Source organism: Dromaius novaehollandiae, chromosome 7 (genome assembly GCF_036370855.1).
Source record: "Dromaius novaehollandiae isolate bDroNov1 chromosome 7, bDroNov1.hap1, whole genome shotgun sequence".
Taxonomy (NCBI): domain Eukaryota; kingdom Metazoa; phylum Chordata; class Aves; order Casuariiformes; family Dromaiidae; genus Dromaius; species Dromaius novaehollandiae.
The window spans coordinates 25496158-25513157 of NC_088104.1; the positions used below are offsets into that span (position 1 = coordinate 25496158).

The 17000-nt window shown below is 34.7% G+C and overlaps 1 protein-coding gene across 6 annotated transcripts in view; it reads right to left on the bottom strand.

Moving 5' to 3' along the window:
• ATF2 (activating transcription factor 2) overlaps nucleotides 1–17000 on the bottom strand; it is a 56163-nt gene that overhangs the window by 22050 nt on the left and 17113 nt on the right. For all 6 annotated transcript variants that reach the window (XM_026092773.2, XM_026092798.2, XM_026092791.2 and 3 more), the window contains 4 exons: nucleotides 14675–14803; nucleotides 8230–8408; nucleotides 7730–7844; nucleotides 7465–7551 (listed from right to left, as the gene is read on the bottom strand). In XM_026092773.2, coding sequence (XP_025948558.1) covers nucleotides 7465–7551; nucleotides 7730–7844; nucleotides 8230–8408; nucleotides 14675–14803 — 510 coding nt within the window. The remainder of the gene's footprint in view (nucleotides 1–7464; nucleotides 7552–7729; nucleotides 7845–8229; nucleotides 8409–14674; nucleotides 14804–17000) is intronic.

The following is a 17000-nucleotide window of genomic DNA, read 5'->3' on the forward strand; positions in this document are numbered from 1 at the left end:
TATTGTCACTCAAAAATTACTCAGCCAAGATATAGCAACTTACCATACATCTGCTCATCTGCCACTGCCATAAGAAATAAAAATGATTAAATTTCACCCAACTAAAGTGTCCAGATATTGGAGTTCAGTGATAACAAGTTAACTTGTTCTAATTTTCATGGCAATGGAATACACATTTATATGATTGTGTGTATGGCCTGCATGTCTGTTCTACTCCGCTTGTGACTGTATGGGCAAATACTGATGCAAGCACTTGCCACAGAAAAAAACAAAGTCTGTAAAGTCCTGAAAATGCTCTGTAGTGTTTGCTTGAAGTCATTAAAAAAAAAGTTTCACTAGTATATTCATTTCCTTAGTGAGAGAGTGCCCAAGTTCAGAAGATTTGCAAAATGAAATAAAACTGATAGGCATTTGGGTATTTTTGGCACATAAAGCAAATATTTGTATATGATCGTCTAGCTCTATTTTTTCCTACCTCTTCATTTCTGTGCTATAGAAATGAATTAACTATATTTGCAAAGTTAAACTAAAAAAAGAAAGTTCATATATATTATATTTCTATACTTAACATTTAACTTGAAAATAGCAGTAGAATGTGTAGGAAATAGCACAATATTATCTACATTATAAAACATATACTGTCAGGCACAATGGATGTGCAAAAAGGCAAAGCAGGACTTTACTTTCCACATTGTAACTCTAACATTTAAACATAGTAATTCTGCGCATTTGAAAGTGGAGGTTACTACATAAACAAAAATACAAAACCATTGTTTTTGTTTTATACCATAGAGATTCAAAGTTATGAAATTCAAACAGATTTATTATGCCTAAAATTATCCCCAAATCAAGAAATACTGTGAAAATCCAAGGAATATCTACAGCTTTTCATAAGGAGATATCCAGGTACCATGTTTAGAAATAGTTTTACATCTCAGAAGGCAATACTGGAGTAAAGTGTTATTTGGATGTTGAGCTTCCAGTGAGTAGTGAGGTAGCCATCCTGAACACTATGAATCTCAGCTTTAAAAATCAAATATATTGTAACAAATATCAGAAGAAATATATATAAGTATTATTACATGGGGAATCTTGATCACAGCCAAGGTTTATTTAATTTCATTTGGTTATTAGAGGCAAACTGAAAGTGGTATTTTCAACTAGTTTAACAGCTTTAAAAGTCTTTATTAGTAAGGTTTTGTTGTTCATATATATCCTTGAAAACAAATCCTTAACACATCTGTCAAAATTTGGTAGGACTAGATCATTCCATCAACAGCTCACAGAAACAAGATATTCTCCAGAAACAATTTATGAAAAACTCAGATCCATATTTCATATCTGCCACAAAAGCTCATCAGAGTAATAACCCTCCTTCTCCTGGGTGTTATCCTACCATCTGCTGCTCTATTACTTATCTTTATTTTGCAACTAATTAGCAGCATAATCTTCTAAATTCAGCAAGTTAATTATCATTATTGTGGTCTTTGCAGCATCATCAGTCCTTATGAAGTCTTGTCTCTCCACCCCCAGAGAACACATGAAAATGAAGTAGGTTGTGAGCGGGTCTGTTTCTTTAGAGCAGGCTCATTAGGTGTTTGCTGATTAGCTCGGCATGCAGAGAGACAGGTCAGAAGAATTCTGCTGAACACAAGGTCCCATGCCGGGCTCAAGCAAGTTAATGTAGGCTTCTGAACATTTGCCAGGCTGCCCTCTGTCAGTTCTCAGTAGAAACCCCCTGCAGAAAACCTACTGGTTACCTACTGTGTGCAAGGTATTTCTCAGTTTGTGACAAAAGGTTTTATATGGGGAGGAGGACAGAAGGGAAACATCCAGTGTAAAAGTTGAAGCAATTTCTTCAGAAACTTCTGCAATCCATGTAGAAAGATCTGAACATTTAGTTTGCATCCACAACCTGCACATCCAAGAAAAGGAAGCTTTACAACTAGGAGTAGCCTCATTGCTCACTTTTTATATGTGAGGAGTATGCAATTTCTGATCTCCTCCCAAATAGATGAAGCAATTCTGAAATATTTAGAATCATGTATCCTTATCTTATTGAGGAAGTTTTTCTTTCCTTTTCTTTTTTTAACTGCAGCTATTACATCTATCCTCTAAGCATCTCAAATATCACAAAACTGACTTATGCATTTGATTTTACTGAAGTACATGGAATTTAGTTTCTTTTGCACAACGACAAATACAGAGCACTTCATGAAAACGGACGATTTATAATACGATGCGTGCCACACAAGATTTTGCAACCGATTTTCACTCTTATCAAATGTCACTTTCTGTACAAGACACAGGGATATTTTCAGAAAAACAGCACTAAAACAGAGCTTGTGCCTGAATAGAATCTGTCAAATTTCACTTCACAAGCAATACAAAGATAAGGATCCAAGAATATTCAAAACCACAATAGGAATTAATAAGAAGTAAGAATTTCTTTCACAGGTGTGAATGGAAAAATCTATGTTGACTACAGTAGCTTTAATTCAGACAAAAATTAAAACACAATATAATTTCACGTAATTACCCTCAGCACTGAAATATATATACTATAATGTTTCAGTCCTGAAGCCTACACAATCTAAGTGTGCTTAGCATACTCTTCTTCCACTAGATTCCAGCTGTTTTAGTTGGAGAATCACTTGCAGCAATAACACCTGTCATAAGAATTCAGCTGGCTAGTAGTCAATTTTTGTCTCTCATGCCTTTTGTATCTTCATTTTCCTTTATCTACATTTTTCTTGGGTTACGTTTTTTCTTCCTCCCAGCCATCATTCCTTCCAATTTGTACATTTTTTGTATTGCTTTCTCACTCATTGAACCTGTTCTCATGTGTAACTGTCCCTCTACAGAATTCTTGTGACCATTTGGCGTCAAACAACTTTACTGTAGACCAGAGAAAAGAGCATCGCAGCAAAGAAAGAATATGCTTCTAGAAGTGACGTCAGTAACTCCCTTCACACGAGTAATCAAAACTCTCATTCTGAAGCAGTTTGACACTTCAGACCAGAAACTTTATCAGATATAGAAGTACACGAGTCTGATGTTTTGTCAGATTTCCATTGGTACAAATGCTCCACTGAAATGGTTTAGGCACTGAAATTAAATCATTTTTAGAATATTTTATGTGGTCAGAGACCACATAAAACAATCTTTTTAGCTGTGACTAGGTAAACATTTACAGATGTGTCCTCTCAATACTGCAGTGAGATGCCAAAGCAACATATATTAAACAGAATACTGCCCAACCAAACGATGGCCCAACTGAAAACGAAGCTGGAAAACTCTAAGCTAAAAACATTTTCAAATGTCATAAGAGAGCACAGGCAGGAACTGAAGAAAGTTTCCAAAAGTTGCCCATAGTGGAAGAAAACCCCGAAACACCCAGCAAGTATATTCTCTAGAAGCTTTACAAATAAAGCTAATTTGGCATGCTAGACAAATCAGTTCCCTTAAAGGATTCTAAGGCTTCTAGGACAGCCAAAGGAAAATTTTTTTTGTGTCATAAGAAGGCATTCTATATCCGTTACCAAACAAATCTTCTGCTAGTTATTTTGCGCTTTAGCTTTTAAAAACCAAAATGTCTGTTTTACTAAAGCTTACTCAGGATTGTATATAAAGAAATATATGATGTTTTATGTGCAATTTGGTACATGCAACTCATAAGGAAACAAAAGGTATTTATCAAAACAGAAAAGCGTGCTATTTTTACACTAATAAAAAAGCAAAAATTAAGTTTTCAATTTAAATACTTAAACTCCATAGATATTAGAAAACAGTAGCATTACAATCTGTGATTTGATTTTGTAAAGGTCAAAGAGTTCTTACCTTCACCTTAAAGACTAAGAAAGAAATCTACACAGCAGCCTTTTGTAAAGAGGTAAGAGATGAGGAACGAAATCACAGCACAAACTATTTTCGTTACACAAAACTCTAAAAAGCCATTAGTTCCTTGAAATACCAGAGGAAAAAAAACAAAAACAAAACAACCCCCCCCAAACAACAACAACAAAAACCTCCCAAACCAAAGAAAGAACTTCAGATATAGTCTCTGTAAAGAAAGGCACAAAACACAAATGAAGCCAAGTGCCTGGTTCCTGTCTCAGACTGTGCCAGGTATTTAATCCGAATAGCAAAGAACCATGCTTTTTACTCATGACTAACTCTGCTTTACCCATAAGACTGTCCTTTCCTCAGAAGGCTGTATGACAAGCTGAGGAAGCTTTTAATTACAGGACACTGTTTCCTTTGGTGTTTATTATGTCTGCTTGTCTGGACATTGGATTTTTTTAAAAAAAATTTTTTTAAACTCAATTAAGGGACAGTTCTATTTCTGATAACAAATTTGCAATTTTTGGATATTGCATCTTAAAACAGCTACTTCAAAGACTGTTTCAAGAATTGTATTCCAAATCTCTAAAGTAGATAAATCTGTTTTAATAAAGAATACCTTAAAATAGTATTGTCATATATGTGACAGTACAAAATGCAGAATGCCATATATATGGCATTTGAATGAAAGAAAGATTTAACCAGTGATGGCCAGAAGCATGGATTACAAACCCCTGTGAACTTACAAAAACCATACCAACTTTCCAAATTCAGTAAATTGTTTAAGTATATTTTTGTTACATTTGCTATAAATTCTATTTTTACATTATATAATGCGATATGAAAAAAAACATGAGACTGAAAGGTCAGTATACAAAGAAAAACAAAAAGAAAAGCAAACTCCAAATAATAAATAACAAATGAAACAAAATTAAAAAAAAAGAAAATTAAAACATCTATAAAACTCCTGATTCCTGGGCCTTGTTTGCTGAGACATAGAGACCTATGGAAGTACATCACACGTTCCCTCCTCCACAAACTTCCCATCCAAAAGACACTAGCAGTAGTAGACTGACAGGCTTCATCCCAAAATGCAGCAGAAATGTGGCTATAGTAGACAAAAGAACTCAGGAAGCGTTCCCAGATTCTGCTAATTTAAATATACCAATACATCTACAGATTGTAGCCTACTGTTAATAGATGAAATACATATACTTATTAAATTTAATTCAACATAGTAGCTTACATTTCAGCTTTAAAATGGAACTTTTAATGAACTAAAAATAAACAAGTACCTAGAATAAAAATTAGACATCCAAGCTTTCTGTTGGCTTAGACAAGAACACGAATGGAAAATACATGCAATTGTCATATATTTGCAGAACTTGATATATAGCAAGCAAACATAGCCCTTCAGGAGATAACATCACAATGAAAAGATCTGGCATCACAAAGACTTAAATTTTGAAAATGAAATGAAACTTCAAAGTTAATAAACCATGGCACATCTGCCAACAATGCATCACATGGCACAGTGAGTTACTCTTCCTGTCAGAACCTTTTCTCTGTAAACATTAGAGTTTCTCATTAAATTGCTTTTACTATAAGAGTGATAAGAAATGAAGTTTTTTATTTTTGTGGATAGGCACTATATAAAAGTAAATGAGCATTAGAAATGTACGTAATTCTGATATTCCTGAATTCTGCTCGTGCTTTATATTAGGAGACAAGAACAGAAGAAATATTGCAAATATCCTTTTACAGTCTCATTTAAAAAAAGATAAGCAATCACTGAAGTGCACATATTAGCTAAATTCTAACGAGAAAACTAATGAGACTGTTAAAATTTAAGTTTAACAATCTTTGTTTTTCTTTGCATCTGAGCGATTGCTACTTCCTCTGCAAGATCCAATCTTCCCTGCATACACATATTTTTGCCCCACATAAAATGTTCATAAGAAAGATCACTCAGTAATATGCTTAAGCAGCTAATTTCTTGCCCAACTAAACAAAATTATTTGGAACTAATTTCTTCTGGATTTCACACAGCAGAATTTAATGAATGAGTCTCCTGATTCAAAGCAATGTGCCATTTCTGCATTTCCTGTTTTCACTTTCTTACATTCTTCTCTCCCAGATAAGATAAATTCATGCCCTCTGAGGTGATTCAATTAAATATTCCCCCAGCTCTGAAAAGATTCCTTTTGCACAGAAACAGACCCACTTCCCTTCTGTTCCTAAATAAACTATTTTAAAAATCATCATGCTGAAGAGAACAGAAGAATGAAGGAAGATCTGACAGCATCAGGAAAAGTCAGTGCACTGGTGACCAACTCTTCACAGTGGTCTCAGCATTTCTGGAACACGGTATAGTATTGCCACTCTACTGGAATCCTGTTACTCCAAAGAGCAGAATAATTAGTGTTCCTAGACTTATTGTTGATTATATTGTGATTTAGGGAGAAAAAACAGATAAGAAAAGAAAGTTCACAGGTTAAGGTCAAGAGAAGCAATACATCAAAGGATGATAAGAGGATTCACAATTCTCACCTCAATACCATCCCATCAGCTACTGTTATCAGCTCCGTACATAACGTTAAAGCATCCGTAAGAAGGAGGCTGACTACTTGTGCCATGAGAAAGCCCTCCTGAAAGATCTGACATTCTTTAATCCTCTCATTTCACTTACCAATATTGATGTATAAAAAAAGCATTTTACATAGATGTTTCCAATTCTTTTTCAATAGAAATTAAAAGTCAGAAGAGGAACACTACTTACACGACAGACAGTTCATGAAGGCATCTTACAAATACATAAATGGGTTAATTACTGTTTAATAATAGATTTCCTACTGCTTTAGAATGGAACAAACAAAACGGCAAAAACAGAAGCAACTACCTCATGCTGTAGAAAACAAACAAGAAGTTCCACCTACCACCTGCTACTTCAAACTACCATCTGCTTAAAGTAATTCAAAAAAAAAAAAAAAATCTGCCTCCTTTAACTCACAGTATTCCCAGGTAATCTCAGTCCTCAACCGTACCGCCCCATCTCTTCCTCCCCCAAGCACCCTGCAACAGGATCTACCCACATACCATACAACTTATTACGTGTAACAATAATTCTTATCTGCTTACAGAAGTCCTGCAAAATGGATTATGTTCAACTGAAACTGAGAATATTGCTAAAAAGCCTTTTCTGTTCCTACAGTCCTTTTTCTTTCCCTCCCCTGAAACATTGTTTCCTTTGGGAAGAAACATCATATTCTGCTTCTCTGAAGGTGAAGTTCAGTGCTGACATGACAGCAGTCTTCTCTTTCTTCAAACTAATAATATTTCCTACCCTTCAACACAAGGAGTAAGAAGGAGCTTAGTTAAAAAAATCTGATTCACTTCAAAGAATAATACAAAATAAGAACAGAATAACCATTAGTAACAGAACTAACATACACTGGAAATAAATGTGCAGCTATTATTTTTCTGTTTTTATCAAATTTTGTACTTGCAGAATTTAGACTGTAACAAAAATTAACAAATAAGTTAAAGCCCTTTAAAAAGCAATAGAATTTAATTAATTTATCAAGTCATTCTTCTTGAGGAATAATGGAGTTTTTCACTTACCAATTTAGCCTCAGACTGCACTGGCTGTGGGGAGGAAGGCCCTGGGATCCCTGGGATACTAGGCACCATGGTGACAGGTCTAACAAGCTGACCAGATAAAGTATAAAAATGAAGAAAACCTGAGTATGTTATCATAAGACAGAGCATATGATACCACTACCTCTGAAGCCAAAACAGCTATCAAGCTCTTATAAAACTAAGTTCTATGCTGCATTTCAACAAATCTGCAAAACTTTCAAATTAATAAAGCATCATGCTTACTTACTGGAACTGCAGCAGGGACATGCACATTGGAATTTGTGATTGAGGCAGGAATAGCAACAGGCATGGTTTGTCCATTAGGAAGATGTAACAGCAGAGGAAAAGGACCTGGAACTGGTCTGAAAAAGGAATGAAGTGTATAAAAGAAAATTTGTATAGAGAAGAGAACAAGTCTGGTACATTATTAATTTTATTTTAACCCTGACTAAAACTTAACTCTCTCTCTCTCTCAAAAAAAAAAAAATATATATATATATTTTTTACAGCTGTAACATAATACTTATTTAGAAATAAAAATAAAGACTCAGTCATGTGGAGAACATGAGACTATATATCAAGTGTCGCAAAAATAGTATATTTCGCATCTGATGCACTGCCACATTACACTAACGCATTTCAAATTCGAACATTAATTGTAGAAATGGTAAGTCACAATAAGCAAGACAAGAAGTCTTGTCTTCAAAATATGTAAGAAAACATTCTACTAAGATTTATGTAACTTACACTATTGGTCTGTTAGAGGATGGAGCCTGGGTAATAACAGTACTAGATGTTGGTGATGGTATCGCCTGCTGAATAATAACACTTGAGTCAGAACTTGTAAGCAGCACATTAGGAACCTGTAGCGATGCTGGACGAACTATTGTTGATGTAGGCTGTGCAGTCTGTTGCAGTGACACCTCCTGAGGAAAAACAAAGATCAATCAGTTTGTAAAATACAATTATAGACCATTAATTTAGACAGTGCAATGAACACACTTTAATGGGACAAGTCAGAAGATCTATAACATTAATGCAAGTAGAATCAGTTACATAACTTAAAAAATTCAAAAAAATAATCTTTTAATGATAAATGAATCATTTAAACCATCAAAACCAAATTGTTCAAGTGACATTTATCTTAGTTTTATAACAAATTCTGGCTCAAGGTATAAAGTTGCCATTACTAATAATGCAATTTTGATTAGGTATGAAGTTTTTTATGCCAAGAAAGAAACCCATGGCGCTTTCAGCACCACTGTGCTGCTGGCTGCCCTAATAAGGAGACATCAGCGTCCTTATACTCATTTCGACTTCCTTTGTTCTAGATTTAAACAACAGAAACAAAAGAGGTGTACTGTTCAGTAAAAAGGAAAAAAAAGTCATTTTCTTTTCGAAAAATTTATCCCTCAGCTATGTACTTCTCCATTAACTAGGCCGCTATTAAGTTAAAAATACTCAGAGTGTTACATTAATAGCTTTGCAAAATATTCAAGTATCCTGAAGCAAAAGAAATGATTTAAGCATGGAAATTAAATTTCCTTGATTGAAGGTAAACAGCAGACAGAATTGACTGCAATCCTTAGATTAGCAATTAAGTATATTATGAACTATAATATAATACCTGCATTCATGGTTTATGAGAACCTAAAAACGCCTTACTGAAGCAAGTGTTTTTCTTCCCAAGGAACCTTGCATATTGTCAGACATTACTTGTGATTTATCTTTTTTCAAGTTACCTATTCCTTTGTCACTGACTAGAGCAATCAATGGTACTCAAAGCTACACACTTAAGACTAGCACAGACATAATCTTCCCCACTGTTAAACAGAGTGCTTCCCAAGAGAACATGTAACCATACCACATAGGCTACAATGATTGCCCTTTGTTTTGGATAAAGCATAAGTTTTTAATATTCATCAACAGAGCTTTAAGTAGTAGGGCCTTAGCTGTCTTACAGATTGTTTTTCTTTTCATATGCCCATTGAACTATGAAGCACTCAGAGGAGTGCATTTATTTAACTGTAAGTGGGCTGGCAAACTGTGGGCTTTGAAAAAGAAAGGGCTTTTGGTGATCAAATTTGCTCTCCTGAAGAGCGCAGAGGCTATATTTGTCATCAGAGTCAATTAGTTCATTCAGGTTTTTCCCACGAAGGACGTAAAAGATTTTATTTACAGCAAGCAAGAGTTTCTGGAGAATAACACAGTGAACTATATTGAGGTATTCAAGAAATTTTTCTTTAGTCATCAGTCTAGTGTATTTACATATGTTATAATGTTTAACCACATACTTAGAATTACGGATGAGCATTCAGTCAAAGGAACAAAAACAACAGTAGGGAAATGCAGAAACAGAAAAAATTTAGAAAGAATTGACTAAAGCATCTTCTTACGACAACGTTAAAATTGCAATTAAAGAATTTGTCAAAACAGGTACTGAGGTCTTAATCTGTGAGAAGGGCTGCATGGAGAAAATGGAGAAGACTGAAGTGCTTTACTGTGAGAAACTAGAGAAAGACATAAGGAGAGGATATTTGATCTGATAATCTAACTTTAGAAATGATTAATTCAGAAATTAGTATTGAATGATTTGTCACTCGTTTCAGCTTCACTTTTTCCTGCCTATCGCTTGCCACTGTTACTTGTCTTCCACCAAGGATGTGATAGCCACCAGAAAAGTCCATTCCCGTTCTAGGCATCTGACACAGGAACACCCACATCTGCCCCAAACACTGGCAGCACAGATCTAAGAACTCACTTTCTTGTTCTTTCCTTCACCTGAAACATCTTCATACATGGCAACCACACTCCTAAATAGTCATCTGGCTCTCAACAGGTCTAGAAACTGCACATACAGGAAATGTGACTACCATGAACAGCTTGCAGACCTGCAGGAGTGGTGCTCCAGTCTTGAGCAACTGGTAAGTATAAAATAGTAGAAAGTCCCACTTTCAGGTCTGTCACAGAAAATGCTGTCAAGACAGCATTAAGACTTCGATCTTCCACTCTCCAAGCTCTGACAAAGATACGAAAGTCAAGCCAACTCTAATGCTTGATGCCGTGAATCATATATGATTTCGTCTCTTGCCTCCCAGACTACTGGTAAAGTTTTGTGTGCGCATGCACTGTATAATTTATATAAATAGATTTTATGAGTTATATATAGTTTATATATATATATATAAATACACATATCATTTATGTATTTTTATATTTATGTCACATAATTTTTATAACACCTGCAGAATTAGTAGCCACCACAAACTCATGCTGATTCCCCTAAAAAGAGGAAAAAGCCAGTTAGCTAACAGCAGCCATGTGTCCATTTACATAGCTTTAAAACAAAAACATAAATTAACCTGACATTTGTACATTCTCAACCACAGTAATGTCGTAAAAGCCCCTCCTGTATGAGTCTGCACGAATGGGTTCTTAAGCACCTGTGTGTGTGGATGGAGAAATAGCTGCCACAATACAGAAGGCAGTGCTGAGAAGTAGTGTGTCAAAATCTCCCAAGAACTGATAAGCTCCAGAAAATAATGGTCCTTTTGAATCTGCAATAACTAATAAACTCAGAACACCAGCTTAATGGGCACAAGGCCACTAGCTTGCAACACAAACTTGCAGCACATGTTGGATAACTCAGATCACATCCAAGAACATGGTGGCTGCTATATGCAAACAAGACTACAGGATTATAGATACACCTGGTGAAAAAACAGATGCCTTGAGGAACTTTCTGAACACCTAACTAGAAGTCACTGGCAGGTCAGTACAACCCTTGGCTTCTGAACAAACAGCTGCTCCTGGCCTCCCAACTGCTGCTCCAACCAGGTAAGCATGTGTGAGTGACCGAGTAAGTTAATGCAGCATGTGAATACTTACTGGTTATTATTAATAACAGCTTAATAATAAGAGGTGTTCTAAAAAACATTGGTTATAACCTGGATCACTCCCCGACTTGACCCCCTACTAGGGAAGAGGAAATTTACAACTATTACACAAAGTAACCCCTATGGAAGACAGATTTCATCACTGGCCAAATTCCTAATAAAACCTGAATCTATAAAATTCTGAAAACACAGAAACCTCATGTGCACATACTTATTTCCTTATTTAATAAAACATTTGTGCTTTGTTTAAAAAAATACAGAAACAATCCTCAAACATTGAGGAAATGTAACATTAACATGCTAATTTGCTTTATGTTACACTCTAGAAAACACATGCATGTGCTAGTTACTGTAGCAGTAATATAAGCTGCAGATTTAAGAAGTATCAGAGCTAAAGGAAACTGACACTTTATTAACATATAAAAATAAAACCATAGACACATCAGTCAGATAGAAGATACTAATTGGTAGCCAGAGAATTGCTCTTATTATGAAGTGTAAAGTATTTTAAAAACAAGATTTTGCCTAAAATAAAATAGTTTATAGGTATATTCTGTTTAAGAACAAGTAAAATAGAGATGAATTGGCAGAATCAAGAACTTAAGCCAAAGCAATCTTACCTGTACCCACCTTTACAAGAATGTTTAAGCCTATTAAAAGATATTAGAGACTTACTGAAAAGACCTCTCCAACTAAGCCCATCATCCTTGAAATTACAGTATTTTCCAAGTGTCAATGGTTGTTTTTTTGTTGGTTTTTTTTGTTTTTTTTTTTGTTTTTTTCTTTCTTTACACACAGAAGATTATGGCTACTTTCCTTTGAGGAAGCTATTTCAGGAGATGCATATTTGCAAGTATTTTGCAAGTATGTAAAGCAAACATCATGCAACAACTTCCTAATGCTATCAATAAATTCATGGAATTGTTTATACAGAAATATAGGTGGTCACAACTGACACTGACTGACGACTACTGTTAGAAAACAATTGGTTTTAAAATAACTAAGTTAATCAGGGAATTAGCTATCTGGCAATGACTAAGCAACTTGTGAAACTTAGTTGAAAGTCACTTTTAAAAATATTAAGAAACTATAATGAGTTTGAAAGCTCTCAAAGAATAAATTAGGTTTCATTTGTTTATTATTTTAAGGCTGAAAGCCTTTACTTCTAACGGTATCTTGGTCCATTACAAGCAGAATTTCAGTTCTTACTGAAGCCTAATGGAACTAAGAGAACTCTCTCAGAATATGAAGAAGAGTTGAGTATAATTTTAAAGATTCTCTAAGAAATTCTTTCAACAACTACAAAGAAAATTGGAACCTTCTTGCGTGTACATTAACAGGCTGTAATCATTTAAGGCTACTAAAACATATTCAGCCAATGAAAGGGTTACAGTGGCGTATATTTTAAATCCAGCTATGCCCTGAAAAAATATTTTCCCTCCTTCAGCACATGTATAGAAGGAGAATACAGAAATCTAACTGAGAAAACAGCACTCTGCTCACATTTCTCAACTTCTGCAGGCCACATTCAGCAGCAGCACACTCCAAGCAGCACCCTCATCCTTGCTCAGCTTGTCTCTACAATCAGACATCAGAACAGCATTAAGCAGCAGCAGCTTTTTACTTCAGCACTAATACAGTGACAACGCTGAAATTACATCATGAATGAGACAAGTTTATAACCACTGCCAAACATTTAGATATAATTTTCACTTGTAATGATGCTAATGAGCTATTGAAGCACTACTGTAAAATAAGAGACTAGTATTATCTCCTGTCAAAAATCAGACTGTTTACAATAAGTATTCACAGAGAAAAAACAAACTAACCTTGGTAAACTATGAAACAAAGAAGATTTAAAATTTAGACTATGATTTGCTTCATCAAAGCAGCTCTTTACATATATTCTTTTAAACTAATTATATACATTTTTGATTTCAGGATTGTCTTGATTACCTACGATTAGTCATCTTCGCTAGCTTATAAAACTCAGTGAAGCTTTCAAAAGACAAACCTAAATTGAAATTTTATTAAACTGTTATAGTTTTCTATCACACACTTATGATTCTTCTCACACTGATGCATGTTGGAAGACTGAGAAACAACAGGCATAACTTGAAACAAGAGAGGTATAGAATAGCCATAAAGAAAAACATTTTCACCATGAGGACAGTCAGGCATTGGAACACCTTGCCCAGAGATGCTGTGCAGTCTCCATCCTTGGAGGTCTCAGGACCAGACTGGATAAAGCCCCAAGTAACTTGGTCTGAACTCATAGCTGACACTGCTTCGAGCAGGAGTTTGGGCTAGGAACCCCTTGAGGTCCCTTTGAACCTGAATTATCCTGTGATCCTAGAAAAGTTCTACTGATTTTGGGGAATAAGGTAGCTAAGTCTGTCAAATGCAAGCTGCCCACTAAAGATACACATAGAAAAGACTGACTGGAAAAAATATAGTGCTTATTATGTTCTGCTCATAGCATTTTTAATTCCAAAATTAGGAGTAGAAACAATTCATTTCACTGATTTGGCTTGTTTTTGTGTTCTCCAAGAGAACTCCATGTGATGAAAACACTACTAGTCACATACCGAAGTTATCATTGATATTAGACTATTTATTTCTTCTGTAGACCAGTAGTTCTAAAACTGATTTGACAGCAACATCCTCTAGTGACAGACAACACTCCAGGAACCGAGTCTTCTAAAAATACTTGAGTAAACACAAAAGAAGCAAATGCCCACAATCATCACTCTTAAATACATCGCTCTAGCCTATAAAGAGTATTGTTTTTGAAACAAAACTATTTGGAACTTAACTTTTAAAGACAGCCCATTCGTCCCTGTACGTTTCACAAGACCAGTTGTTCTACAAAACAATTTAGGGTAAAATACAACAAACAAAAATGTAGACATGAAGAATCTTAAACTCAGACTTCAAAAGCTTGCTTTTTTAAAAAAAAAAAAATTACACTTTTTGTGCCCTTTCATGAAGCACAAAGCAGAACAGTCCTTTTAGCTTTTTTTTTTTTTTTTTTTTTTAAAGCAGAAAAGGAATAATAAAGCTGATTTCCTTTCTAGCTTTACTGGATGACCTGTGGGATGCAAAGAAATATTTGTGGTGAGCAAAGCTAAATAAAGAATTGAAGAAATTAACTACATATCCACAGATATCTGGCACACAAGAGTTTTTTCTTTCAACCAGCTGAGTAGCGTAGCTACCTCATCACGTGCAACAAACTTACAGATCATCAGAAGATTTGAAAAATGAATTCCAAGAAGAAGAAAAAAAGTTCTGACCTTTTCATCATTGGTAGTAGATTCTGGATGAGGTAAAGGACTATCTTGATGAGTTGTCTCTACAACAGAAGGTTCTTCAATTTTATTTCTTATAATTGGTGTTGCAAGAGGAGACAGATCTAGAGGCATCTAAGAGCAACAGTGTAAAATAAAACTAGTCAATCATTTAAAAAAATGAATACTTAACAATACTGTAAACAACTAAAGAAATATCAGCCTTATAACAACACTGAGGTGCTGATGTTTGGAAGATCTTGAAGCAAACACATTAGTAGTTAAGTAGATTTTTCCAGCATCTGCACAAATGCCAATCTTCAATAATATGTTGTCATGTAAATTCAACATGCCAGACTAAGTATTTTCTTTCTGAGAATTAAAAAAGCGCTTAAAGCTTTCCTTTCCTGAAAGTCACATGAAGATTATAACTGAGGAAGGAGCGTGGCAGACAGCCTAAGCATAACACATACTCTGTTATGGAGGGTCTTAGGGTTTCCCTAAGCTTGCTGTCTTTCCCCCAAAGTTAACTGTTTTATGGCATTTGCAGAATGATGACACATTTTTCCCCTCACACATACTGCCCTCCAGAATAAGGATACAGAATATGTCTAATAAGTGCTACTAAGTATCCAGTTACCACACTCCAACATCTGTTGCATTATAAACTCAGAATGTAAAAGCCAGACTTAAAATAAGATACTATCCTCCTACAAATTACTGTATCACATCTCACAAACCACAAAATACTAGCTTCATTTCCGTATTAGGAAGGCCATTGTGGACAAATTATTTCAAACTCAGTACAGCAAGTGATTATTGAAAAAGCCAAAGAAATTGTTGAGAAAAAACACTTAAGCAAGCTTTATATTGATACGTAGGTTAAAAAGATCAGGATATCTAACATGCTGTAAAGAAATAAAGTTAGAAAAATATTTAAATACTATTGATCTGAAAGCCTTACGTACTGCTGCCTAGTCTGCTATACCAAATACCATTAGAAGAAAGTTCCCTCAAATCTTATCTTCCACTATACTCTTCCACATGCTTTTTAAAATTCAATCCCTAATTTTCCTACTGAAAATGTTATTAAAGGAGACTGAAGATTGTTAAAGTGGAATTTCCTTTCAGAGACACCCTACAGAAAAGACCAAAATACCAAAAAAGTAGGAAGTGTGCTATTAGGGTAATTTTTTACACCCCTTGCCACAATCGCTTACCTATGCTACACAACAAGAGATATGGCAGGGTTGTTTCTTCTCATAACACAGAGGTCAGCTTGCAAAACGAATACCAATTAAAGAAATTGTAAAAAAGTTACATATTTTGTGATACCCGTAACCTCCTCCAACGGTAGCAGTGAATTACTCCAGAAAATTGCTATTAATAAATCCAGGATCAATATCACCACATGTATCATTTTAAGAACAGTGTGTATGCACCAATAAAAAATCATTATTTGAAGTAATTGTGGGAACAAAGTGCAGATTTTGTCAGAAACAGATAATAATCCATCATATTTATAAATGCCTATTGAAATCTTTACTGACATGGTGAAAACTGGCTGCTGATTCTGCAAAATCTGTACATTTGAGTAAAATTTTGATCATGGCCTATGGCAGCTAACCAGATAATCGATCAAAGACAAAAGTTACTCAAAGGGTACATTAAGTAAAATTTTTTATTTACATAAGTGTCTGTATGTTTGGGCCCCAAACCAGTTGCAGGTGGGAAGTACTAAAATAAATAGAAGAAGCCACACCTAAAGAAATGGGAAGTTCCTCATGAAAACGTGAAACTGCTAAACAGATTCATTCCAAATTTTCCTTACATTTCAATCTGCTCAGTAAAAAAAGAAAAAAAAAGTAGATGTTGGGTTGTGATCAACATGTATTTCTAGGCAAAAGTGATTTCAACATTGCTTAACTGAGAAACTGAATACAACTATCACAAAGTTACTGACACTTCTTTAAATCAGTGATTTTGCTAAATGTTGTCAGGATTTAAATCTCACTATCAGTACTGCCTATTCTAAAAATAACCTCTATATTTAAAACCGTATGTATTCAAAATAATTGGTATTCATATACTATTCTTTTCACATGGCTTTCTTGCAGATGCATTTCTTTCTATAGAAACTCGCTACTTTCCAGATCATTTGCTTATTCAGGACCTAATGAAATTTCTGTCAAAACTAATGAGTAACTTCAACAGATATAGACCAGACACTTAAAGAATTAAGTCAATGGAACAATGCTCGCTGTATAAAATTAATCAGGTAAACTAATCTTCAGAAGAGTAGATCTTAAATTTGTATTTTCTCTGTAAAACA